Genomic DNA, 26,015 nt, shown 5'->3' on the forward strand with positions numbered 1-26,015 from the left:
CTTTACTGCTGTTTCTTGCTTATGTAGAACTGAAAATAGAAAAGATATACTAAGAGCAGTGCTGCTGCTGTTTGGGAAGTTGAATCGTTGGGACAATAGCATGAGTGCTTGTGGATGTGGTTTTTTGGTGGCAAAAAGGAGGATTTTGTCTGAGGTTTTAAAATTTAGTTTAATTTGCTTTCTAGCATCCTGAAGTTAGAAGCACGTGCAATTTCTTTGCTTGCCAGAACTGTGACCTGCCCCCCCCACACCCCCCCCAACCACATTAATATTAAGAATGTGTATTTTTGGTTAATTTAAGCATCAGTTATGTTTGAGAGTGGTGTCCAGGATTGCCATTAAACATCAAGTGGTTCAAATTTCGGACATAATGGTGCCCTCATAAGTTTTATGAAAACTGCCAGCTGAGTGGAGGGCAGAGAGACCCAAGTTAGTGCCTCAGGTGAGGGTAGCACAGGCAGATTTGGCCATTGTATATCTTGTTTGACATCTACTGACGTTCAACCAGTGCATTGATGGTTTTGGATTTGCCACAGTGCCGGCATAGCTTGTCCAGCTTGTTGAGGATAAGGAGGTTAGTCAGTAAGTCTTTGGGAAACCAGACTTTGCTACTTCTGCTGCTTCTGGAACAACATGTTAAGCTGGCAGTGACAGTGTATAAAGCAGCATCTTTTCTTTTAGAAGATGTTTAGTCCACCTTGCTTATCATAGATCCAAAAGGCATATGCTGGTAACTGTTTAGTCTTAGTATTAGGAAAAAAGACAGAGTGGTGAAAGAACTCAAAGCATTGTGTTTTTAAGACTTTCTAGGCTGCATGTAAAACAGGAGTTGGTGCAGCCTCCTAAAAAGAGGACTGGAGGGACAGCAACCTGACTCAGACTCTCCAGGAAGAACAGTGATGCTCAGATTACTGTAGTCAGGGCAGAGCCAAAGAGAAAGTCAGTTATGAATCTGACCAAGGGACATGTGGGAACATGAGGCTTGAGGTGTATTTAAGGACACCTGAGAGCAACAGTGTGGGTGGTAAGCAGCATGAGAGTCTGTCGAGAAGTATTCTGTACCACCATGTAGCACGCATGAAGGCATTACATTAGAAATGTGGCTTCTTGAAGTTTTGTACCTGAACCTGTTCTCTTTTGATATGCATAAATATATATAGATGGCCTGGCAAAACTCCAACTCTGGTAACTGCTAGTTTCCTTTCTAAATGCATTCTTCTGTCACATCCATTTTCATTTCCTGTGCTTAAAATTCAGTTGTTGTTCCTCCTAGCAACAGCTTCACTCGGAAATAAATGTAACTGTAGCCTTGTCTACAGACGAATATAATATGAAGTTCAGTTTACATTTTTAAAAATGCTTTCAGATGCAGGTACAGTTAATGTAAATGTCTGTTAAGCCTTTTGCATGTAGTAGATTACATGAAAACAAACAGGTGAATGGTTTTTTGAATTTGAAACTCTTCTATTTGTATCATCAAACCTAATATACAGTCTTCCAACCTAGTAAAGTAGGAAGGGAATGTGACAACTGCAAGGCCTTTGCCCAGGTGATTTTATTGTCTTGGATGTGTTTAAAGATTGTTTGATGCCTATGTTTGGCTTCTGGATTTTGACAAGATTTTTACAGACTGGAGAAACACTTGTCCTTCATCTGTTTCAGAGGGGGAAGATACTGAAACATGCCTTCCTCCCCACCCGCACTCCCTTAATTGCTTAGATTCTTGGCGAGTGTTTTAACAGCCCACTAAACATTAAAAGCTAAAATGCAGAGCTGAGTTTGCGTCACCATGAGTGGCATCTCTGTGTGTTGCTGTAGAAAGGCTAAAGGTTATTTGAGTGGCTGCTGTGGTGGAAAAGAACCATAGCAGGTAGCCTACTCCTTCCTTTTCCAGTTACCACCCTTTCCTGATACTTTGCAAAAACAATATGGTAAATATGAGTGTTTGGTCACCTGCTGGATTTGCTTTCAGGCAAGGTTTCTTTGAATAAAGTACAGAGAATTCAATGTTTGAAGTGTATTGGCCAAAGCTCTTACTCTATGGGAGTGCTAGACTCTTGTAATCTGAATAAATTTGTTTTGCCTAGTTTTCTTTTTGTCTGAGGAAACAGTAATTTGTAACACTTTTGACAAGTGCTTCATGAGTAAGCCAAGGCGCTTGTGGCCACAGATCATGACAAGTTGCACGTAAAGTGCTTACAATGCCTATTGCTACCCACAAACTTAGGAGTATTCATATCAGTTGTTTAATTGTAAAGTGGAATTTTGAGATTTGTAGTATCTTCTTGCAGTTGTGGTACGCTTGCTGTGTTGGAAATGGAGAATCCATTTCCACAGTCTCTTTCACAACTCTGTTCAGCCCCTTTACTGATACTCTCCAGAGAAACTGCTCTGCAGTGAAGTACTATTTTTAATTGAAGTGCTCTCAGATCTGTTCTTTTTTTTTTGTTCCCCCAGCATTTGTCTGCTGTCATTTTTACCATTTGTTCCAAGTGTATAGAAAAACTTTTTGATCCGAGATATGGAGTTTTTTTTTTTAATTTGAGGAGGGAGAAGAGAGAGAGGAAAAGCCTTAATTACTGTCATAGCAGCAGCATATTTCAAAATTGGGATCTGGATAGTTCATTGAAAGGTGCATTGAATATTAGTCTATGCGCTGAGAGGATGACGGGTAGGTATTGGAGCCCAACCATTCAGAATGTTTGGATAAATTTGTTTGTATTGAGTCCAACCATTTTATGTCAGTAAAAAGTAATACTGAAACTCCCAGTAAGACAGTCAGCCACAAATCCAAGGTATTTTTTGCAGCTGTCAGTGGGTGTAAGAGGATTATTTGTTTTGTAATAGTAACAAATGCCAGAGAGCTAAACTTTTTTTAAAATTAGGAATAGTAAACTTTCTGCTGCTGCTTTGAGGTACATCGGCTAGAATAATCTAATGAGAGATGTTTTTTTTCCTGCTGATTACTTAATTTGTGACAGTCCAAGAGTGCCATTAAAGGCATTGCTTCTGATTTTATGATAATGGACTTCTGCTTACCGGCAACCTGAAATGTGGCCACACACTTAATTCGTAAGAGTCACTGACCTGGTATAGGATAACCTGGGGTAAATTTAATATGGTAAGATGCTTTCTTGGCTTGAATCATTTGCTGTGTCATACCAGCAACAGTACTAGCTTAAGTTCCTGGCTAGAATTATGGTCATACACTTTCCAGCATGATTTTCAAACTTACTGTGGCCTCTTGTTTTAATAATGTGACTTGCATAAACAGAAACATAAAACTGAATACAGGAATTTGCTGTAGTGTTAATCTGCATCATTAGCTTCCTATTGTTTTCCGATTACATTATTTTGATTAAATTTGTGGTAACTGAACATAATTTTCCCCCTGGCCTTTATAGAATCCATTATTTGAAAAAAATTAACATAGTATCTAAAAAGTTCAAGGGGAAACATTTTTACAGTTCTTGTTTGTGTTACAAGTTCTTTGTTGTAAAGACTGTTGTTTGTAGCGTGCATGAGAAGTTTAAGAAAGTTCTTGAAACCTAACGGTGCAAACATTTAAGGCTTCTTTTAAAAGGTTTGTCCTTCTGCTTCCTTGCATCTGTATCCAGTTATTTTTTGACTCTTTGAATGCCTTTCATTATTAAGTTTTCCTCTCCACACTTAACGTCCAATGGCTTGGTTCTGTTTTGTGGTTTGGCAACACTAGCCCACTGGATCTGGAGGATGGTGCAGAGGTGTATGGTGGGAGGAGAGAATAATGCTGTAGCTGTTTAATTAGTAGCCAGTTTTATTGCTTGTGGGTATTGATTTTTAGATTACGCTACTTCTACAATATCAAAATACACCGTTTGAATATGTATTTCTGTTCTTAGGATCATCCAGGCATTCAGTAGCTCTGTTTTTTCTGTCCAGAGTTGACTGAGTTGAAGAGGTTTAAATAGTCAGTGTCCTTAAGTGGGGAGAAGCTCCTTAGTTCTGAGGTTGCTGTAGGGAGATGGTAAATGAATGCACAGAATGGCCTTTGCCTTTTACATGTATCCATTTAACAGAGGTAATCTAAAAGTAGAGGGGTTTCCAAATACATCCGGCAGTACTTCTGTGTGGTGATTATTTGTACTGTATCACGAGCTGGGCTGAAAAACACCAGCTGTATAATGAGACAGCATCAACAGCACTTCGTAGTAACTTCGGCAAGACCTGAAGGATATGAAGAGGTAACTGAACTTGATTTAGGTAAGTAGAAGGTAATAACCAGAGCTGGGGTATATCGGGGTGGTCTTACCACATTCAGTAAGAGTATTATTGGTTTTCTTGACTTGAACCTTCAGCCAGTGATTAAAGTCATGCAGTTTGCTTCTGTTAGGAGGAAAATTTGATCAATGGTGGGTTTTTTTTAATCAATAAGACTTATTTAAAGGATGTATGCAAAATCATGTTTTTCTGAGACTACTTGGATTTGAACATTGGGAAAATGGTTTCCTTCCTCAGTAGTGTAATTATGGGGTTTTTTAATGTAGCACATGTGAAAAGCACAGTCTTAGTTCGTACCCATAGTCACTCCGGCAGCTTTTCTTGATGTGTAGTACCCTTTTGGCTGTGACTCTTGTCTGTTCTGGTGGTACAGTTCTGGAGCTAAGTAGTTAAACGCTCGGGGGCTGATCAAGCCTTTTCACCATGCTATTTAGTTAAGCCTGGTACATAGGGAGAGATGAATGCAAACTCTCACTTGGAGTTTTAGGCATGTTCTATATCTTGTTTAAAGAAAAAGATGTAGATATACATCACTTCCGGCCCTATTACAGTTTTCTTGTTCCTATATTTGATAAACCTCATGGCACTTCAGAGAATTTAATGGATACTAGAAAACCCTTGATTAGTTGTCTCTCTAGCTACGATACAAGTGCACCAGAATAATGTGCTTTATCAGCTTCCTATGAGAAGTTTCTCTCTCTTGGTGCAGTCCCATTTTCTGCATTCTGCATGTCTTTTGCCTGAAAGAGCCTTTTGTAAAGTGCTTGGAAAAGTTTATGGTCCCAAGATGTACAGTAACTTAAAACTTGCAGTTAAAAATGGAAATGAGACTTCCAACTCATGTCTTTTCCTTGCTACCTAGCCTCTCCACTCCCTTGTGCAGTGGAGTTGTTCTGTTGTTCTTCCGCTGTACCCAGAAAGACTTGGTATTCTGTGGCCTTAGGATATTTGTTGTAAGATTGCTGAATATGTCATGCTATTTCTGCAGCTGTGTTTTTGGGAAAAAACATCTGAAAAGCATCTAGATGCTCTGCTTTCCTTGAAATGACACAAGAAGCTTGCAATCTAGAAATCTTAAAAGGAGAGGAAATAGCCATCTCTTCCTGAGTAGGTTCATTGCTCTGTGCCACCAATTACTTGCTCTTTAAAGCTGTATTTTCGACTGGCCTGACTTGGAAATCTAGGTGAAGTACGAGCAGAATCTTCCATATGGCTACAATTGTGGCTTTCCAAATACCTCACTGTTTTGTTTTTTTTTTTTTTTGTTGTTGCTTTTTTAAGAGCAATTTTTACGGAGCTTTGTTGTAATAGAGCTAGCTCACTCTTAAATAACAGTAAAAATTTTGTGCAGTCTTTATCAAGAGTTCATTTGGGGCAGTTACTCGCAGAGTATACTTAAACATTTTGTAACAACCTCCTTCCAGTCTTATCGCTGTCCAGAAGCAGTAAGGACTCGAATCTGTCCACTTCAAAAGCAAAAGTAAAAAATCTACTGTGGGTTACACCTGCATTATTTACCTATTTATTATAATAGATGGTTTTTGGTTTTTTTGGGTTTTTTTTTTGTAGCAGACTCTGCTTGTGTCTCTCTTTCTTCTTGAAACAGAATTACAGATTTTCCCCAATTACTTGTTCAAAGGCTTACTTCTGTCTTGTGGGTGCATTTCTTTCCAGTGGAGTCTTTGTCCAGTTTCCCCGGTATTCATATTTTTCTGGATTATACAATGCAGACTCTATTTCTGTTGTACAGAGAAGAAAGTTTGATTCCTAGTAGAAAGTCCTGTGGTGTTGCAGTGTGCAGCTTTGCGTAAATGACTGAACAGTTGAATGGAAGCTGAGAGTGCTGTGGTATTGTATGATGACATGTTGATTATTCATTTGTTTTAGCCAACTTGCTCTAGACCTACTAGTTTGAATCTTGCATTTCTGTTTCTGTTCTGAAGTTTAACAGCTGAGGCTGCAATGCAGGTTTCAACCATTTCCTCTGAGGTGGTCCTCTCCCAGGAGGAAACAGGACTGCTATTTCACAAGTCATTTGGTTTGCATAGGCCATTACCCTAACGGGTTTTTTTACACAGTTGGTTTGGATATACTGCTTTTTGGTGTTGGTTACACAATCTGGAAAGTATCCCTTTACTTAGGGCCGTGAACCTGGGTGTATTCTCTGGGCATTGTCTCCCCTGAAACCTGACTGGGAAGATCTGTTTTTGTCCTGTATCTGTTAGCTTTTTAAGGCTGTATGATGTGTTTGCTGAACTTTCTGAGCCACCTTAACAGTTGAGGGAGTGGAAGTACCTTATGAGTGACTCTTTGCCATCACAGAGAATTTTGCATCTGGAAAGGTAAGCAACAGAATCAAATTAGTAGTGTGTACGATTGCCAGTGACTCAAAAGGAAATTGTAGCAGTAGTATTGTAGTTTGCAATACTACTCCTGGGTAGATTCTGCTGCTAGACAGTTGACTCTGCAAAGACAGCTCAGGTTATTGTTACGATGCAGTAATTTAACTGTGACAGAGGGTGTGCTTTCAGAGTGCTCTCTTAGGGAGGAAATACTTTATTTAATTTGCTTTCCCCAAACAAATCCAAAACCCACTAAAAATCAGAACAGCTGTCACCCAGTCCCTGCCTAAATAGCAGTTCTATAGTGTCTGTGGCACATGGCTACAAGACTTTTATAACAAGGATGTTTATCTTTCTCTCTTTTACTTAAACTTACAGGGAAAAGGAGGAGAGTGGGAAGTTGCATGTTTTTGATGTGTTCTAACCTGCTTTAAAAGAACAAAACTCTGCGGTTGCCATGATCTAAAGTCTACAATATGTCTAACAAGCTTGTTTGTTTGTTTTAAAAAGAAATTCATAGCAATTTAGAAGGCAACTGAGGTGACTCGTGCTGGTTATGCTCTGCACATTGGACCGATGGGGACTTGCCTGGCAGGTCTTCCAGCATAGCAGACTGCAGTTCCATAAGGATTCATTCTGGTCAAACTGGTACTTGCTGCTCCATCATCCCACCTTATTCTGATAACTCCAATTGTGCTGGTTTGCCTCTTTTTAGAAAATGTTTGTTCTTATTTGTTTGTTTTTACAGATGCTCATGTGATGTTGCAGTGGCTCTGTTTTGCTTCTTAAGTATTAGAGCCATTTGCCCAAAATAGTAAAAATAAGAAATGTCTTAGATAAGATAGTAGGGGAAATAACTGAGGCGTTCCCACTTTACGTGCTCGTTATTGTTGTTTACTTCTTACTACTCCAAGTTTTATGTTTAAGTAGGTATCAGTAGCTATAGCTGAGTGTTAAATAGTAATTTTAATGTCTTGGTGTTTGAGTAACTAAAAGTAGCTCAGTTTGAGTGTAGCTGCTTGCATGCTTCATGTTTGACATGCCGACAAAACAGTCTTAATAGAGTAGTTTAATTTGCCGTAATATTTCATAATATAGCTAAAGATACAGATGAAGTTATCTATCTTTGGATGAAGATCTCAAGACTTTATAGCAGTGAGCACAATGGCTTATTCTGACTACAATGCATATTTGCCTCAAGTTTGTGGTGTTGGTTACTGGTCACGCATTTTTGACTGGATCTCGTGATCCCAGGTGAATAACATTCTCCTTCTTCCATGATAAAGGTTGATGGCTTTGCAACAATAAGCTGTTGGCTTATTTCTCCAGCCTGTCTCGCATCCCTGTGAATGGCAGCACAACCATCTGGCATATCAACCACTCCTCCTGGTTCTGCATTGTCTGCAGACTTGCTGCAAGCTTGCGAAGAGTGCACTCTGTCCTGTCATTCAGACTGCTAATGAGGATGTTAAACAGTACTGGTCCCAGTGTCAACCCTGGGGTACAGCCCTAGTAACTGGCCTCCAGCTGGACTTTGTGCCGCTGGAGGTGATGATTTTCTCTCCTACAACTTTTCTTCTTAAAGCTCAAATCCTAGTGTTGTCATACTGAATTTCAGACAACCTTATCCCTTTTTTGTCCTCTATATGACTTTTCCTCTTTCCTTCCATTTTGCTTCTCATGCTTTTCAGATATATATACAGGGGAGGCCTGCCTCTAACTCTTTCTGGCTTGAACCCAGGAAGGAACCACTTCTCCAGCTCCATATGGGAATTTTCATGAAAATACCTGTAATTTTTTAAGGGAGGGGAGGGGGAAGCCATGGTGCTTTTATTGAGTTGTTCCAGTCTGTCAGTGTTTGATGTATCAGACTGTGTTTGTCAGCTCTGTTCCTGCTCGGTTAGTTGCTCAGCAGTAGTGATAGAGCAGATGAGTATGGGTAACCTGCTGAGTTCAAGTTATTAAAAATACAGAGCTGCAGCCAACTGTTCTTTTCTTGAAAGGGGTGATAAGGGTAACAATAATAGCAAGCTTTGTATTTGTAGCATTTTTTTAAATACCCAGCTGCACTAGTATGTTTTTTGGTCAGCGGAAAGAAACACACTTTCCTCTTCTCACTGCTCTTCTGTGGTACTTAACCTTTTACAAAGAGAAATGTGCTTGAATTGTTGTAATGGTGGTATATTCTGAAATTCCTCTGTTTTCAAAGTATTTTTGCTTTTTAATTCTAGAAAAGCCAATCTGTTTTCACTAAAACTGTCTTACAGATATAACTTTATTTGAGCTTAAGATATATTTTGCATTGTAGCCATACTTAAAATACTGCAGTTTCAATATACAGTACACTGAATATTACTTTTAAGACTGTGGTATCAGCTTATGCAAATTTGATTTTGGACTGCCTTCTCATTAAGAGTAAGCATCAGCGTTACGGGTGAAACCGCAGGAGTTTGACTTGCATTTTTTGAAAATCGAGAAGTGTTCTGTGGGTTTAGTGTATAAAGTCATGTGCCTTAGTGGTGAGAATCCTTTCTCACTTCTGAAAATAATCTTTTTAGAGAAAGAGACTGAAATGTAGGACCTGCAGGTCTTGGTGGACCTTTTTGCATTGACCATCATTGTTGCTGACCTGAGATTAAATGACAGAAATTGCAAACTGGTAGAAAAACTTTTATGTCTTGGTAGTTCTCCTTAAAATTTTCAAATCTGTGGTATTTTTCTAGGGAGCAATAAAACATACATGGACCAAAATTTCTCAGGACATTTTTTCATACAAGTGAACTTGTGGCCCTGTGGCTGTTGAAGGAGGTTTCTTGCCACATAAAGTTGCACAATCTTAGTAAGCTGCAAATCTTGTTTTTGCTCTGGGTAACAACTTAGCTAAGATCCTTCTATTCAGAGTCTTTGATCCTTGTTTCATGGAAATATTTCTTTTCTTCTGTCACTTACAGTAATACGGCTTTTCAGTCATCCACAGAGTGTGTAGAAGCGTTTAACCAGCCAAAGGGAGAAGTTAATCTTTAGCTTATATGGTCATTTTAAAGACAGTCCTGTAAACTTTGTCTTTATTTGATGATATTGGAAATACATGTTTTTGAACATAGATTGACAGTGTGGGTTTCCACAATGTAACGAGGAATGACCGAAATGGTACTGAATATGAACTGAAATGATAGCAGTTAATCTGAAGTATATTTACTATTGATTTCAGATCCCTCTGTCTTTTTAGGACCTTGGTGACTATGTGCTTCTAAGTAAGTAATTTTTTGTGCATAGTTTGAAACTGCTTAGGATTGCTTTTAACTTCTAAGCCTGACTATTTGATTTTCAATATCCCTTAATAACTTGTTGTTCTGATGTTTCATTTCCTAAGTGTGTTAAAACTGTAAAAAAGTACTCTTTCATGGTGAGGAGAAAATTATGAGACTGCCCCTTTGTTGTACTTCTCCGTCTTCTAGGCTTCAGACAAATTGATTTATTTTTTTTTCTGGCCATTATAACATCTGCAGTATATAAGGTATTAGAGCTTTAGGATGCTAGTTCATGAATGCATCGATGTTCCTCTGGGTAGTTAATACTTAATGTATTTTATCTGTCACTGGGGAGGAATGTACTGTACAGCTTGCTCCTTCTGCAAGTCTGACTCATGAGCTCAAGGTACTTCAAAAGGATTTCAGCACTCCATCCCATTCTTCAGTCTTGCAGTTGCTTTTCTAATAATAGAAGCAGCAAAACAGACAGTGGAGTTGCTTCTTGGCTGCTACGGTTTATTACCAGTGTAGTCATGAAAGCTGACATCAATCACAGTCTTCACGTTTTACAGCCCATGTTTGCCTGCGTGGCTACAAATACTGCATCTCTTGTACCGCTCCTTGGAAGTAGCCACCATATACACCTGGAGTGCCAGTTTAGATGATCAGAACTATGAGCTGCGGGACTTTGGTGCCTCTACAATTCAAGCAGTGTTGTGGGAGTGGCGTAAAACAGCTGGTAGAGATTGCCAGCAAAATGGGGAAGGTATGTCCGATGAAAGATGTATTCTTGTAAGATTTCAGATATATTTGAACTGTTCCTTAAATATCTGTAGTGAGCATAGCTTGTGTATCCTGACAGAATTTGTTAACTTCAAAAAATTTCTTCTCATATAAACTGCTTGCCTAGCATAATTACAAAGAGGTGAAGCTATTGAAATGATATTGCCTGGACTGAAGTCAGCAGGAGAAGTTCGCTTCACTGAAGGCGAGGTAAAGTTTTGCTTTTATTGATTCTCGGCCACATATAGGTAAAAGGAGCGCTCTCTTCAGCCACAAACATCATCCCTTTTGCCAGTGAATTATAGAACTCAAGCAAAGTGTACCCATGAGGTCTTGCACATGCACTCCAGGAAAGTAAAGTCAGTCTTCAAAAGCAGTCATCGCTAGGGCCTATTTCCAAAAGGAACTGCTGTGCTTTAAGAAAAATTTGGTTCTTGAGTTGGTTAGAAAGGTGAAAGAATCAGGGCATCTCTGCTGTAATTGTCTCCTGTTTTTAATGCCTCTTACTGTCAGTTAATTGAATTAAGAGTGTGGGTTGACTTAGGGCATAAATATTGTGACTGCTAAAGTCCTTTTCTACACAAAGCAGATCTGTCTGTAAACTGGAGAAAGAGAGGGTGGAAGCTAAGAAGGATGGAACTGAAAGCAAAAGGAAATGTGTGCATTGTTACCTACAGTGAAGTGTAGAGGTGTGCAAAATGATTTCTCACAGAAAAATGGTGACTGGGACATCTTAAACCCAGCCTTGGTTTATTTACATGTACTGTAGGAACAATCTCCCTTTATTTGCAGGCTTCTCTTCCCCAGCTGCTGCTGCTTCTCTTGACTTCTCTATGATAAGCATTTTTCCTGATGGAAATGAAAGGATAAATTTGTCAGTGCAGATCAGTTTATTATCATCATGAAAGCCTGAATCAAGTTAGCTGTAAAAGATGCTTTTTTGATATCAAAATCTTGTTTGAACCTGTATTTTTACAACCTTAAGATGTGTATAATAGCGTTGAAATAGACAATACTTTTGTTGGTAACAGTACATTCCTTAGTAGGAAAGGAAAGATAACATGCAAAGTGAAGCTGTGTTTAATGAGATATGATGTCTTATGTATGTTCTGTCCATCCTTTTCTGGATTGTACTTTCATTGATCACCTGTGTGTCTTGTGTGTGCTCAGAGACGACATATGAAGGTTTCCTTGGCAGTATGAATTTCGGAAGGAATGAGTGGGATAGGAAGAGCTATTTTTCTCTTTCCAATAGTACATGTCTGATTTTTTTATAGGTGTTTTTAAGTAGCTTCTAACTCTAAAATATGTGCTTAATAAATGTAAAAATCTAATGGGATGCTCATTTGCTTAGTCCATTGTTTGTTTTACTTTTTTAACTCTAGGCAACCAATTCACAGAGACAAATGCCTTTTAACCTTTTTGTTAACAGGAAAAAAAACACCTTTAGCAAGTCTTATCTATTTTTTTAATGCGGTCTAAGCATGCTAAGTAATATTTAACCTCTGACAACACTTCTGAGATTTCTTAATGACAGCTATCAAAGAATCCCATCTATAAAGGAGAGACAAATTAGTTTAACAACTGTACATAGCTACTCTAGCTAAAACCTGCTTTCATGAGCCATTTGTGAGTAACAGTAGAGCAGGGTTGCAACTTGCCAAACACAAATGCTTGACTCTGAGGAGGAATGTTTCAAACGCAGAAACCTGGTTGTCATGCGTTACAGGCACTACTGAATACCTAATAATGACGTTCGCTCTTTTAGAAAGCAGGAGGGCTTTGGAGGAAGCAAAGGAGGCTATCTGTTAATAATGCCATTTATTTGTTACTGAAAGCTTCCAAGTGATTGACGAAAGGTGTTACTGTTCCGTTTTAAGTGTTGCCAACCTGCAGCTTCTTGGAACGGGTTTTCTTGAAGACTTGCCTCATGGATGCAAGTGATTACAAGTGATCAGAATAAAAATAAACTAAAGCGTGGGAAGTTCTGGAGTAAAAGTTCTTAACTTCTCCAGTTTCTAGAGAAAGATGTGAACATTGTTTGTAGACTCAAATCTAAACGCCAAATAAAGTAAGTATCCAAATCAATTGTACATTTATGTATATCGTAACTTTCAGGTGATTTATCTAGGTGTTTTATGGGTTTGGGGTTTTTAATAATTGTGATTAGAATTGTTAAATAGTTTCCCTGACCTTGCCCGTCTTTTCCTGTTTTTCAGTTATGGGATTAATATCGTAGCTTTTAGATTTGGATGATGCTAGTATGAGAATTGTATCTGATTCCTTCACTGCTCTTTTTCTAATCGCTGTTGAGATTACTGTCAGGAGGCTGGGTTTTTTTGCTTTCCAATTCAGTGAAGAAATAAATTCAAACTCAATACATTTTGAAATAATAACCCGAGATATTCGTTAGAACTTAAGGTGTTAAGATGCCAGTACAGTTTATGCCCATTCTTACGGCACACGCTATAGTGAAACTATTAACTATAATGAAGAAGAGATGGTCAGAAATTTCAGAACACTTTTGAAGTTTTAAAATGCAATATGCAAAATGAAGTAGTTCATATGAATTGCTAGGCAATTGCACAGACTACTATACTGCCATTCTTGCCAAGTGTATTCAAAAGTATCAAAAAATGTACTGGATTGTTAGTTAGCTGAATAGTCATTTGCCCAGCCTAAAGACATACTGCAATACTATTTATTCATAGTGTCACTTGCACACGCACAGTTATGTTAAGGACATGATTACAAAGCAGCTAAGTGTTCTGAGAACTCTCAGTAGCTACATTTAGGTGTGTAATAGTTCAGTAAAAATGTGGGGAAAAAAAAACCTCCTATTACTTTTATTTTCTTCTTTAAACTCTGCAAGAATTAGGTTGTAAAAAGCTCAATTTGCAGCTCATTATATGAAATATTTTCTTGATGTTTTAGAGACTTGTATACATGATGAGCTGCTTGTTATAAGACAAGGATAAATCTTTCTGCCTTACGGCATGTGCAATTTCCAGTAGACTTGTCTTCATCCTTGGAGAAGCCTTTTACTTGCAACACTGAGTCACAAATGAGGGATCTCTTACAGCTAAGCCACTTCTGTCTGGATCTTGTGGGTAAAAGATGTCATTAATAATCAGGATTACCAGATTTTCTTAGTACCGAGTTTACTATGATTTCAAACTACCATGTTAAACTTATTTCCTGCTCTTTCCTTCCTTTATGTTATTTCACTATGTTAAACTGCATTTGGATAAATCTAACTACTGCGGGGTTGTAGGCACAGAACTACAAAATAACTATCCCTATAAAATGTGCCCTGGCAATAGAAGGAAGCAGTGGAGGGGTGTTTGCTGGTTTTCAGGCCCCTGAGTGACAAATACTTGTCTTTCAACTGTTTTTTGTATTGTTACAGTGGAGCAATGCGGTATTCCTGGCTCTGCTACCATGCAGCTGAGATTTTGATTTGTGTGTTTCCAACTGCAGTGGAGGAATGTAATAGTACAAGTATTTCTTAAAGCAAAAGGTGCTCCTTTTGAAAATTTCAGTGCCGTGAGAAAATTGAAGACAAGCATTTGTTCCCCCTACTGAGTTTAAAAGGACACTGTGAACTTACAATTCTAGATATTTGAGGGGTTTTTTGGTCTTTAAAAAATTGTGGTAATGGCAGTGGTTTTTCTGCATACTTTTGTGGTTTGCTGTTCTGTTTCCGATCCAGCAATGCTCTGTGAAGGACTTGCACAAACTGATTCTTTTCTCCATGATAATCAGGTCAATCAATTGGCCATAAAGTGTTATTAAGCACAAGAGATAAGCCTAATTGCCTGAGGAGAAATGACAGGGGGAAAAGATACTAGAGGATGTCCAACTGAATTCACTGTGATTTAAGAACTTACTACCTGTCAGCTGAGCCACAGAGGTTGAGCTATTAGCCTGGCCAGTTGATAGATCAAATGAATGGAGTAAATCAATTAATTAAATGAAACTTTTTTTTTTTGTCTTGCATTTGGAGTGGGATAACAGAGCCCACCTTTTAACTAATTCTCAGCTGAAACTTGTTAGCACATTGTAAGCTGGTTGTGTGGTTTTACCCTCTATTGTATTTAACAAGAGTAGGTAAAATACTCTAGGTAACAGCAGAAGCGTTTTTCCTGTTTTTCTTCGACTGGAACCTATCTGGAAGTTTCAAAGTCAGACATTAGTCTTCACCTACTATGCTAAAATGTGCTTTTTTTCTAGCAAATTAATTTTTATAAGTTCTCCTCTTTAGTTGTTTTCAATTGCGTGCTGCTTCTCATGGCTTCTATTTCAGTCATGAACTTTATTTTAATCCTTCAGAAAGTTAGATCTGTGAAACATTTTTTAAGATGAAAAATACTTTATTTTTTAACTACTCTATAGTAGAAATTATTAGTAGTATAAATTGATATGTTCTAGGGAAGTACCTATAGTAAAGTAATCCATTTTCTCTCTGATCTAGAAATAAAATAATTTACTTGGAAATAATTAGATAGTTGTGAGAAACTTTGTTTTGCAGATGTATTTAGTACTTTTGCAAAGCCACAGTTCAATAAGACTATTGTATATTGGCTGGTTAATAAAGACACTGAAGTAATAATTTCAAAATCGGTGCAGAGTTGATTAATTTTCCATTAAAACAATTCTCATTTCATTTTAATTTCTTGCCTTGTGGGGTACTACCATAGGTAGATATGTGAAATACTTGGTAAGGAAGGTGCACGGTCAACTGTGACTGCCATGTCCAGGCATTTTCTAACTTCCATGGAGTTAGTGAAGACATTGGAGGGAATTTGCACATGGTTGAGGAGGGATAAAGAGGATCTTCCAAGTTCATGTTGAGAAAAATAATAAAGAATCTGTACTTAGCTTGCATGGGGAAAGGAAAGGAGGTTGACCATTATGGAATTAATAGTCTTTCCCACCTTTCATATCTCTACTCTGATTCTATATACTTGTGACCAAATACAGCATTTTATTTATTTGTTTTTTTACTTTGTGTTCTGGTCTCAATTCAGTACTAATTTGGAAGCTGTTAAAAAGTAATTGAAGTGGCGGTTTTCAAAGGTGTGATAGTAATTAGATTTCTGCAAGGACAAGGAAGCTATGGATGGATTATTGCATCTTCAGTTTGTAGCCTATTGCTTTGGCATCGATTGAACCACTGCTTAAAAGACAGATAGTAGTAAAGTAATTAATTATCCTGTGATGAGAGTTGTTCACTCCCTGGAGACCTGTTAATAACAGTACTAGAGATTCAGTAGTGGAGGTGAAATATTTCCTTTGATGTCAGAAATGAAAATAATAGCCAGTAAGGATCATTTAAGATACTGAAAAAACACACACACACACACACAAAATCGTATCCTATGTGCATGGGCAATGCATCTTACTTTTCCTTTTGGACTTCATAGAGCTGCTCTCCCTGGCCATCCTTTCCCTTTGTCCTGCATTGTAGTAATGATCCGGTTTTTTGAAGAGGGTCAGAATCGACTTGCTTGTTGCTTTGCCCCAGTAACAGCATTAGACATATTCTAGTCTTCAATTTACGACAATCTTTTTCTGGTTTTCCATCCTGTGTTGTTCTTTGGGAGGCATGCTTCTCTTTCTCTATTTAGTTACTTTGTGATGATGGAACTAGCAATTTTAACTCCTTTTCCTTACCTCAGCATGTTTTTGCTAATCAGTGTAAATGTTGGATGATCAACAGCTCTAGCTTCCTCCTGACATCCTTCTTGCCACTGGAGTATCTGGTCTCTGGGCTACAGAATAGTGACTAATAGTTTCTGTCATCCGAGTAGCATTTTCTGAACCCACTTTCTTGACTATAGCTAACTTGTGTAGGTTTGAATTACTTAGTTTGTTTAATGTAACATTTTAAACTTAATGATCTAACTACAGATTTTTTGTTTTGCTTTTACCAGAGTAGTTTAATAATAGTAAGTGTAGAAATGAAACAAACTTGCTAAGTTTAAGAAAACACCAATAAAAAATTTTTTTATTACTTTTTTTTTTTTTAATATAATGAGGTGAGACAGTTGGAATTAGAAAGCTAGGTCAAAAGCTTATGTAATGTTGAGACCCTGAATTTAGAATGGTGTAATGACACAAAAAAATCAATCTCTGTGCATATGTTCTAGTAGAGTATTTTTGTTTTGTTCTTACTCTGTGCATGCAATTTAAAACTAAGCTGGAATACCCTCTGCTTGGAAAAATGGTCTTGCTAGTATTCCTGCCTTATGCTACATGCCAGTTTAAATTGACAGGTAGCATGTAGACTTCTTTATTAAAATTATCTACATGTGGGGTCTTTGGGTTGTGGATTTTTTTTTCTTGTTGATAGTAAAATTTCCATGTGCTCGCTGTGAAATTTACCTTTTTATTTTATTTTTTTAATAGTAGTGGAGTGGGGTGATGATGTTAAAGCAGTATCAGAAGATGAAGCCATGGTGCTGGTGAACCATCAAGCAACAGGTGACGTCTGCACTCTGATGATGTGCCTTCAGGATAAAGGCACGGTAGGCTACAATCGGGGAGTGGGATAGCTTCTGTGTATGCAATCTGTTATGTTGAGTGTGCTTGCATTTGTGTGTGGTACTGATGACTGACTTTTGTGTGTTAATCCATCAAATAATCCCAAGCTTGTTGTTTAGATTTGGTTTAATGTGACAGCCAGTACTTCAGAGCAGGTTTTAGACCATAAATGTTGCCTTTGAAGAAGGTCAAATATGAGCTGAATCAGTTCAGAAACTGAAAGTGACTTTCCTGTGAGGGCATGTCCAAGCTAAGCTAGCTAGCTAAGGTCAAAATTGCTTGAGCTCTTTTTTCACAAACTCTTAAGCATTTCTTAGTGAGAAGTGCAACTATTGTTGCAACAATTGTTTCACACATTGCTCTTTGGAAAATTAATGTCTAGGGAGTATAGTGCGGGGAAACTAGAGTATGAGATCTAAACAAGAAATTAAATTTATGTGCAAATCAGGAGGAAGGGGGTATGTATGATTAGGCTATAAAGGGTGGGAGCCATATCTGGTAAGCTGAAAAAAATGCATCAGCTGTGTCTGTCTTAATATTGTCTTCTTTCTTGTGACTGTACAGTGAAAAAGCAAGGAAGACAACAACTGCTTTTTATTGCATCTAGACAACTTGTAACTGGCACTATAGGTTGTGTATATACTATATCTCTACCAGTGATTTAACGTTTGTTTTAGACATTTTCCCAGATCTTACTTATGACAGCAGAGCTGATTAAAAAACCTCAAACAAACCAAATTAAAAAAAGAAAGTATGAAAATGCCACTCAAGTTTGAGCAGAAAGTAGTTTCTTTCTTTCTGCTGTAGCCTTGAGAAGACTGTTTTAAAAGTACTTTTAATTGCTTTAATTTATTTTGGAATTTAGGAAGTTAGGTATCTGTGGTAGTCTGTACTATATCCCAGTGAGCAGAATGACAGAATAAGCACTCATAGAACAACTTTGTGATAAAGATACAACTATGAGGGTATAGTCCTGTGGATATGTATTGGTTATCTTGACTATTGATGTCCCAGGTGTTTTAAATATCACAGAGCTTCGTTGACTCATGTATATATAAATCTAAGCCATATTTATCCTGTTTGACTCCATAGCTAAAACGTTTCAGTCAAGACAGAGTAAGTTTCAGTGAATATAGATGTTAAAAGTGGAAGAAGGCATTGAGAGATAGCAAATAATCTTCAACATGGAAACTGTTAGGTTTGCAGGTTTTCAGAAAAGCAAAACGTCCTTAAAATCAGTATTTTTTCCCTTCAGTAGATGCAATCAAAGCTTTTGGAATATATATGTCCAGAGCCTAGTATGGCTTTAATGTTTTTAGCTAATAAAGAACTAAAAAATTATGAGCTTCAACATATGCTTAAAATGTAGCCTAAGAAGTACGAGTGGCTAAAAATAGTGAGAAAGATCAAGATAGTTTATCCTTGATAGAATTTGCTGAATCAGGTGTTTTTAAATAGCATGCTTTGTATTTCTGAACAGAAGAGAATTGCCTTTACTTGGAGTGACTGTGAAACCACTGGAGGAAAAAGAAAACCAAACCTATCGGTTGAGGAGAAGTTATTATACAACAGGCAACTACTTAAATTAGGCAGTTTTCTTTAAATACAGTTTAAACTTAATAAGGAGTCCTTCAGAACCTTGATATTAATCTGTTAGTAACAAGATAGTAATTTCCAAAAATTGTTTTTATTTTGACAGTTAAGCTGCACTGATTTCTAAACACTTTACCACTCAGACAGTACTTTTCACTTTCACAAAATACCGTGAGAGCTAATAGTCTCACTTCCATTTCACACAGAAGGCCATACAGTGAAGTAAAACGGCTTACGAGAGATGGCCTCTCAGTGGTGCGGTGGCAGAACTAGGCAGACCTTCCTCCTGTGGCAATCCAGAATTTCTTTTGCTTACTTTTGCCAGCCAATACAGACTGAAACCAGATGTAATCTGGAAGCACTTACCATTTAATGCTGCTTTAAAAAAAATAAAATAAAAATCTTAATTTAAGACATCAGAAGTGTTTGATTTAAAGTTCTGTGTTTTTCTGTGTAGTGAGGTAGAATACTGAAATGTTCTTGCAACTTGACAGTGTTTCCCAAGGGCCATATCAGGAACTGTCATGGTATTTTTTTTCTAGTATTTTATAAATTCTTACGTACAAATGGTAGTGTAACCTATCCAGTTTAAGCAAGTTTAATCTCACTAAACAGTAAGCTAAAATACATGTGTTAAGATCTTTCTTGTCTTTCAGATTCACTTACGTGAATAAGGAAAGCATGATTTCTTATTAGGGAAGTGGAACTTAGCTGAAAGTTATAATTTTAATGGAAGGATTGGACTGGTGTTGTTGGACTAATGTATGTTACCAGAAGACAAGCCACACAGCAAGGGTTTCAGCTGAATCAGAAGTTACTTAATTACACTTTTTTTTTGTGGTTCAAGAAACAGAGTTTATGAAAGTTAAAACAAACTTACTTAGTTGAGGTCTCATAAACATTAAAGGTTATGTGTTTAACAAAGAGAAGTAGGTTAAAATGCTGGTATTACTGCTTTCTGGCTGGATTAGAACTGATAAATGTGGCTATTTTTTCTGATTTAGAGCAGAAAACAGTGCCAGGAAGGGTGCAGTGGAGAGAAAAAAGCAGAGCTTGCAGCTGTTTTGAGTGTAAGTTTCAAGGCCTGTGTTCCCAAGTTTCATTGTTAAGTTAGAGGTACTTGAAAGACAAAAGTGAGTCTACTCGGATTGCTTTGTTATGAGATCTGTGCAGAGTGAAATGAAAGTGGGCCTGTGAGTAGGAGGTACCTAGATTTTTTTTTTATTATTATTATTAAATTGGTAAAAGCTTTTTCTACATTCACAACTTATTTAAGCAGGAAGAATAAAGCAAAAAGGACCTGAAACATCATCCAAAAACTCTTTCAATCCCTGAACAACTGTGAGTCTGTGCTCAGAACACTTCTGAATGTCTTTGCTTAAACCTACTTGAAATGCAAGTGATAAGAGACTCATCTGACAGGTGTTGTTCCATTCCTGAGGATACTAAATGGAGGAGCCACCACCAGTGTCTTGCAGCGTCCTCTGTTCTGCCCTTGGTAGCAAAACAGAATAAATATCCATTAATCTAGTTTGCCTTTTGATTGCAAACAAGATAGCTGTGTTCTACTCTTTGAACTCCTCGGTTTTGATTTTGTATGTTAGACTGTGTGTATATATTCCTTAATATACATAAAAGTATTTCCTCTTTGTACTTCTTACCGCTGCCTAAGCTTATAGGCAGAATTGTAACCACCGAGCTCTGGAGCTGGCCTCTTTGTAGCCCACTTGCAGCAAACTGCCTGTATGTTTTGTCTTAGTTATAACTTGCATGTCACACTGATCTGTGTCACAATCAAGTCACTCTTTCTCAAAAAGACTGAGGAAGTTCAGGGATGCTAGTTAGAAGCCCTGTGTCACCTAAAACATGGTGAGATGGACTTCAGACTCTGAAGAGCAGTGATCAGCTTTCAGGGTACACCTGTAGTCATCTAAATGCCCAGCTGGTACACGACAATAAAAAGTGGTGTGGGAGCAGGGAAGCACTAGCATTACTGGGCAAGAGTTTCTCCTCCAGGACTGCTGTAGAACATCTAGGGACCAATGTTGACTCCTCAAAAGACACAAACCTTTTCAGGGAAGCAGATTATTATGCTTACTTATCTTGTCCGGTAGAAGAGATTATGTTGGTTTAACTTTTGCTTGATAAAATAGAACAAGAATTGTCAAAATGCCAAAGCAGTAGATGAATGATGACAGTCGTGTAGGTACTACTGCAGGCTAAATAATCATCGGTGGAATTTTGGTGGTGTTTTTAGCAAATGATATGTTTCCATACACCAGTCTGTCATCTTTGGACTGGTGCATGGGCGTGAACTTAGGATATTGTAGTGCCTTGAAGAGCAAGAATGCCTCTGTGATGCTTTTTTTAAACTGTTGTCCTTAGGGCACACCTTTTCTTTCTTTTTTTTTTTTTTCTTTTTTCCCCCCTCCCTAAGGCTTTCTAATTTACTGAAATGGAAATAATGTAAATATCTGCAGAGGAGAATTTTTGCTTTATGATCCTCTCTCTTATTTAACACAGACCCAGGGATAGCTGTATGAGAAACCATTTCAGCAGTGTTAGTCTCAAGTGGGGAGTTATGTCTAGGAACTAATTTTTCTGTTATAACACACAAATACATAGCGTGTCTTTGTTCCCTTGGATGTGTATCATCTAGTAAGAAGTACCACTGGCAGACAAGAAAGGATACTAGCATGTCACAGAGAAGAAACAGATGCTTGTTTCAGGAGCAGAACCTTTCATATCTCTGAGAGCTGTCCTTTGCTCTCAGCTATGTTCTTTTCCACTTCTGGTGATGCTAGAGAGTCTAGAAATGGGTACTCTTGCATTATCTGAGATCTTCAAATAGAAAATTTGCCAGTATTAAAAAAACCCACAAAAGTTGTAGGTGTTTTTAACGTGCTCTTAGGTAAGGATAGCTAGCTTCTAAATGCGACATTCAGATTTCACTGGGAGATCAGCTATATGTCTAAGGCAATAAAGTATCTTAAACATTCTTTGGCAGGTATGTTCTTGGGAGTGTATAAAAGCTTCACTTTGCTGAGCATCCGGCCACAGTTGTTTAAGGATAAGTAAAAGAAGCAGGGTATGTGGCAGTTATCTTTCTCCAAATATATAACCCAGGATTCATTTATAGCTTCTGTGGTCAAAAGGGAGAATAGGTAATCATAGCACTCCAAGAGATAATTAGATTTCTTTGGAAGAAAGACTTACTGATACATGCAATTCTAGATACAAGTTGCTTTTACAAAACAGAATTCCTGCATGAAATATGATCTGCTTCTTTCTACAAATTCCACATAGATATCTGAAGATAGGAAAACAAGTAAAAGCCTCAATCTTTACTGTATCTAACTATTTTGTTAGGAATATTGTTGAAGGCATGGAATTGGATACCGAGTATTTCAGTTACTGTGCAAGCTTCTGGTTTTTGGAAAGAAAAGCAGAGTACACTTAAGCAATAGATGTAATCAACTAATACGTGAATAATACATTGTATTTTCTAAAGGAAATCTTTGTTTCTTAGACTACTTTCTGTCTTTGTCTCAAATTATGTATCTTGAACAACTGAAAGATGTCAAGCAGAAGGTGCCTGTTTAAGATTCAAAAAATGATCTTCTGACTACCAGAGAAATGTCATGATTCTCCATATGCTTTTTTGATAGCGATAAATGGAAGAGTACTATGTTATATGACTTTAAGTTTCAATGCAGTTGAATCAGTCTTGGTCCGTGGCCTTATAGGGAAGAGTAAAGGCTGCTAGCCTCGTGTATGATTGAGAGCGTGTAAGAGACACTGGATTTTAGAGAGCCAATTTATACCCCTCTCAAAATCTACTTGTAGGAGCTATAGAGGGGAAAGACCTTGTGAGAGATGCAGCCTTTCCTTTCTGTTATATACCTCTTCTGAAGTAATTCTTCGATGTTAAATCTCAAAAGACTGAATAGATACAGTATCTGCCTTCACTGTCCTGTAGGAAGTGATGGTCAAAGTGAATCTAATGAGTCAACCTCTATTTTTGCCTTCTCCTGTGCTTCTTGGGCAGGACAAGGACCATGACTTAATGAAATTCTCAGTGATGCATGTGGCTGCTCTGCCATGAGAGAAATCAGTAATGTCATGTGGGCTGTACATAGGTCTCAGTGAATGCTGCGGTTCAAAGATAGAGTGATCGTGTGCACATCAGAAGCATGAGAACAAGGTGATCTCATCCCCAAAATCACAAAGTAAAAAAAAAAAATAAGGAAACATGTTGTTGTAGTAGACATAAAACAATTGGACACTTCAAATACAGATCTGTATTGTTTTGTGTACTTTAATGAACACTGAAAATTTTCAGTTTTCAACTGGCTTAAAATTGTGGTGGTAGGTCAATAAGAAGCATTACCTTACATGTGTGAAAAGACTGGCTAGAAATTACTCTAGCATCTGGCTAATAGTGTAGAACTGTATATTATATTACAAAAAGGCAGTCTATTTAATCCTGCTTTTGAGGGAGAAGTGTAGCACCTCTGCTGCTTTATACTTTGGGGCTTTATTCCATATATTTGCTAGTTTTATTGCTGTTGCGAGGGTGACAAGAATTTGACCAGTATATACATAATTCTCTGCGCTCTGATATTTACTAAACTTTTTTTTTTAACTTTTCAGGTTGTCCGTCAGATGATGTGGCTGATGGATCATATTTTTAAGTATACAAACTTTGGCATTGTGTCTCTAATCCATGGAGACTTCTTTATAAGACAGGTAAATAGAAATACGTAGTAGTACTTTGGCTTCTGCTTTTATTTGGAACATTGTGGTGTTATGGGACTTACTTATTACCTCTTGGATAGTTTGCAGGATGAAATAACTGTGCTGTAATGTGTGTATTTGGGTAGAGCTTTGTTCTGAAACTGCTTTTTTTCCAAGTTTCTTTTATTATTTGCCTAGACACTAATGTTTGCAGAACGCAATTATGATGGAAGCCTTTTATGAGAGAGGTGTACAAGCAAAGTATGTGGGCATTCCTTTTTATCTCTCTGCTTCTGACTGCCCTTTGTTGTTCCCTCTCTTGTTGGTGACCTTGAAGCTGTGCCGTGAGTCTGGTTAGGTCATGTTCTGACTGTCGGAGTTTCAGATAAGGAAAGGCAGGACCATCCCTTTTGGTGGTGACTTGGTACTAGACCAGTTTAAGGTGGCGATGGACCTAATGGCATAAATAGTAATTAATTGATTCTTGAAGGTTAATTATTATTTAAGCATCGGGAAAGAATGTGTGCTGAGCCCAGCATCTCAAATGTTAAGGAGTGAAAACCTCAGAATATTTCTTAGAATTTGTTGTTGTTGTTGTTGTTTGGTAGCCGTTGATCAAACAGCACTCTAAAAGTAGAAACTTAGAAGTACAATGGTAAGTGTGAACCTGCTGCCAGTTATGTGAACTGTGACATCCAGCATACACATTTCTTTCCTCTCCTTATTTTTATTTGTCTGGACTTAAAAAGTATGGGCAGCCAGAGAGAATTAGTGAATTTTCACTTTACAGAGAAGGAGAAGCTGATTTACTACAAATGAAATGAAGAAATATTTAATCACAGCTATACACAGCTAAAGTGGGGTTTCTCACTAATACTAGAGGCATGGTTAGAAAACCTCAGGCAAAATTAAATAATAAAATAAAGATCTCTAGAGATAGGCAACTGTGTACTATGAGAGTATGGAAAGGAACAGGGTTTGACACTTTGTAAATTTTAAGTCTATTTCAGTAGTTAAAATTCACAAGATAAACATTTTGAGGTACACATGGCTGTCAGCTTGTTAATTGTAATTTCTGAATGTGGTGCAGTTCCAGTTACTAAACAAACCATTACTGACCTGCAAAAACTAAGGCTTTTCCTCATTTTTGTGAAGTGACTGAGATATGCAACGTCACAAATAAAATGATGTAATCATGAGTCTAAATGTAAAGTAATTGAAAACAAAATGTTTCTTGGCTGTTAGTTAGCCTTTGGGTGTAGCAAAAACACTTAAGGTGAGTGAGTAACGATTCCTTGCCTAACTGTAGAAAGGCCCTAGTAATATTTGGATGAGCAAATGCTTCAATTTTTTTTCCTGTAAAATAACATAATTTGATCATGAGTACAATACATCCTATTTGTTAAAAATGTACATTAGCCTCATTTTCGTGAGTAGCACCAGTGGCAGTTTTAGGAATGCTTTTGAGGTCTGCTGGAAGTTGATTAATGTTTTTCTTGCCTCCTATTGAAAAGTTTACTGGAAACAGAGACTGTCAGTAACCTGCCATATTGGTGATGCAAAGTGCATGGGATCCTAAAGAATTTGCCAGCAGTCTGCTGCTACCTGTTTTCTTTGCTCTAAAAAGAAGGCTGAGCCTGTGCCCTGTGATGGTGATCAGTTAGCCATGGTCCTCAAGAATCCGTTGTATTAAGGAGCTGCTTCTGCTTCTTTATGTCTTACATTTACTTCTTTATAGACAGTATGTTAATTGCGTTTTATCTTTAGGACTCTTCAGTATCCCATTAGTCTTGGTTGCTTTTAAACACTCCTCTCTTTCCCATTAGTCCAGTAGATTTTTCTATATTGCAGCAGCATCTTAAACCTCACGGTATTTGCTAAATGGCAATTTATCCACCAGTCGTATTCGTTAAGTTTGTTTAGGTTTCAGAGAGTTCTAGTATCCAATGTGTGAAAAGTTTATTGTTCGCTCCTATTTTTTTAACTGCTGAACTGTCCTGGAGTCCTGTGGTCTGGTGGGAAAGGACTGTTTTAAGTGAGGAACTTTTATGTTACTCTTTAATTGCATTAACGTGAGCAGGCAGAGCTTTTCCTTTTCCTTTCATGAGGTAAGTTGGAAGTAATTGCAATCATGAGATTTCAAATTCTAGTTGAGACGCTTTCACAAATCTTGTCTTCAGTAAAATACTGTTTCATGTTGTCTTCCACTCAACCTCACCCTTTCTCTCTTCCCTGGCAAAAAAAACCAAACAACCCACCACCAAAGAGTGGAAGGTTTGCAGCAGTTTTGTTGACATTTCAGAGAATTAAAATCACCTTTGCTGAGGGAAGCTTAAATTTTGGACTATTGTGTCTTTTGAGTGATTAAGCAAAGTAACTTTGGAGCACTCAAAACCAATAATTGATGTAAATTAATTCCTGTGAAAACTCAGGTAGCTTGCTCTTGCTGTGTGTGGAAGTGGGAAGAGATTGATGTTGAAGATACAAAGATATTTCTGCAGTA

General features: G+C 37.6%; 1 protein-coding gene across 2 annotated transcripts in view; it reads left to right on the forward strand.

Annotated features, from left to right (window-relative positions):
- The window catches only part of LPGAT1 (lysophosphatidylglycerol acyltransferase 1), a 60,454-nt gene that overhangs the window by 10,077 nt on the left and 24,362 nt on the right, over nucleotides 1-26,015 (forward strand). For both annotated transcript variants that reach the window (XM_086745803.1, XM_086745804.1), the window contains exons 4-5: nucleotides 17,048-17,166; nucleotides 23,429-23,524. In XM_086745803.1, the coding sequence (XP_086601929.1) occupies nucleotides 17,048-17,166; nucleotides 23,429-23,524 (215 nt within the window). The remainder of the gene's footprint in view (nucleotides 1-17,047; nucleotides 17,167-23,428; nucleotides 23,525-26,015) is intronic.

The sequence above is a fragment of the Chlamydotis macqueenii genome, chromosome 3 (genome assembly GCF_036417535.1).
Source record: "Chlamydotis macqueenii isolate bChlMac1 chromosome 3, bChlMac1.mat, whole genome shotgun sequence".
In the NCBI taxonomy this organism is placed as follows: Eukaryota; Metazoa; Chordata; class Aves; order Otidiformes; family Otididae; genus Chlamydotis; species Chlamydotis macqueenii.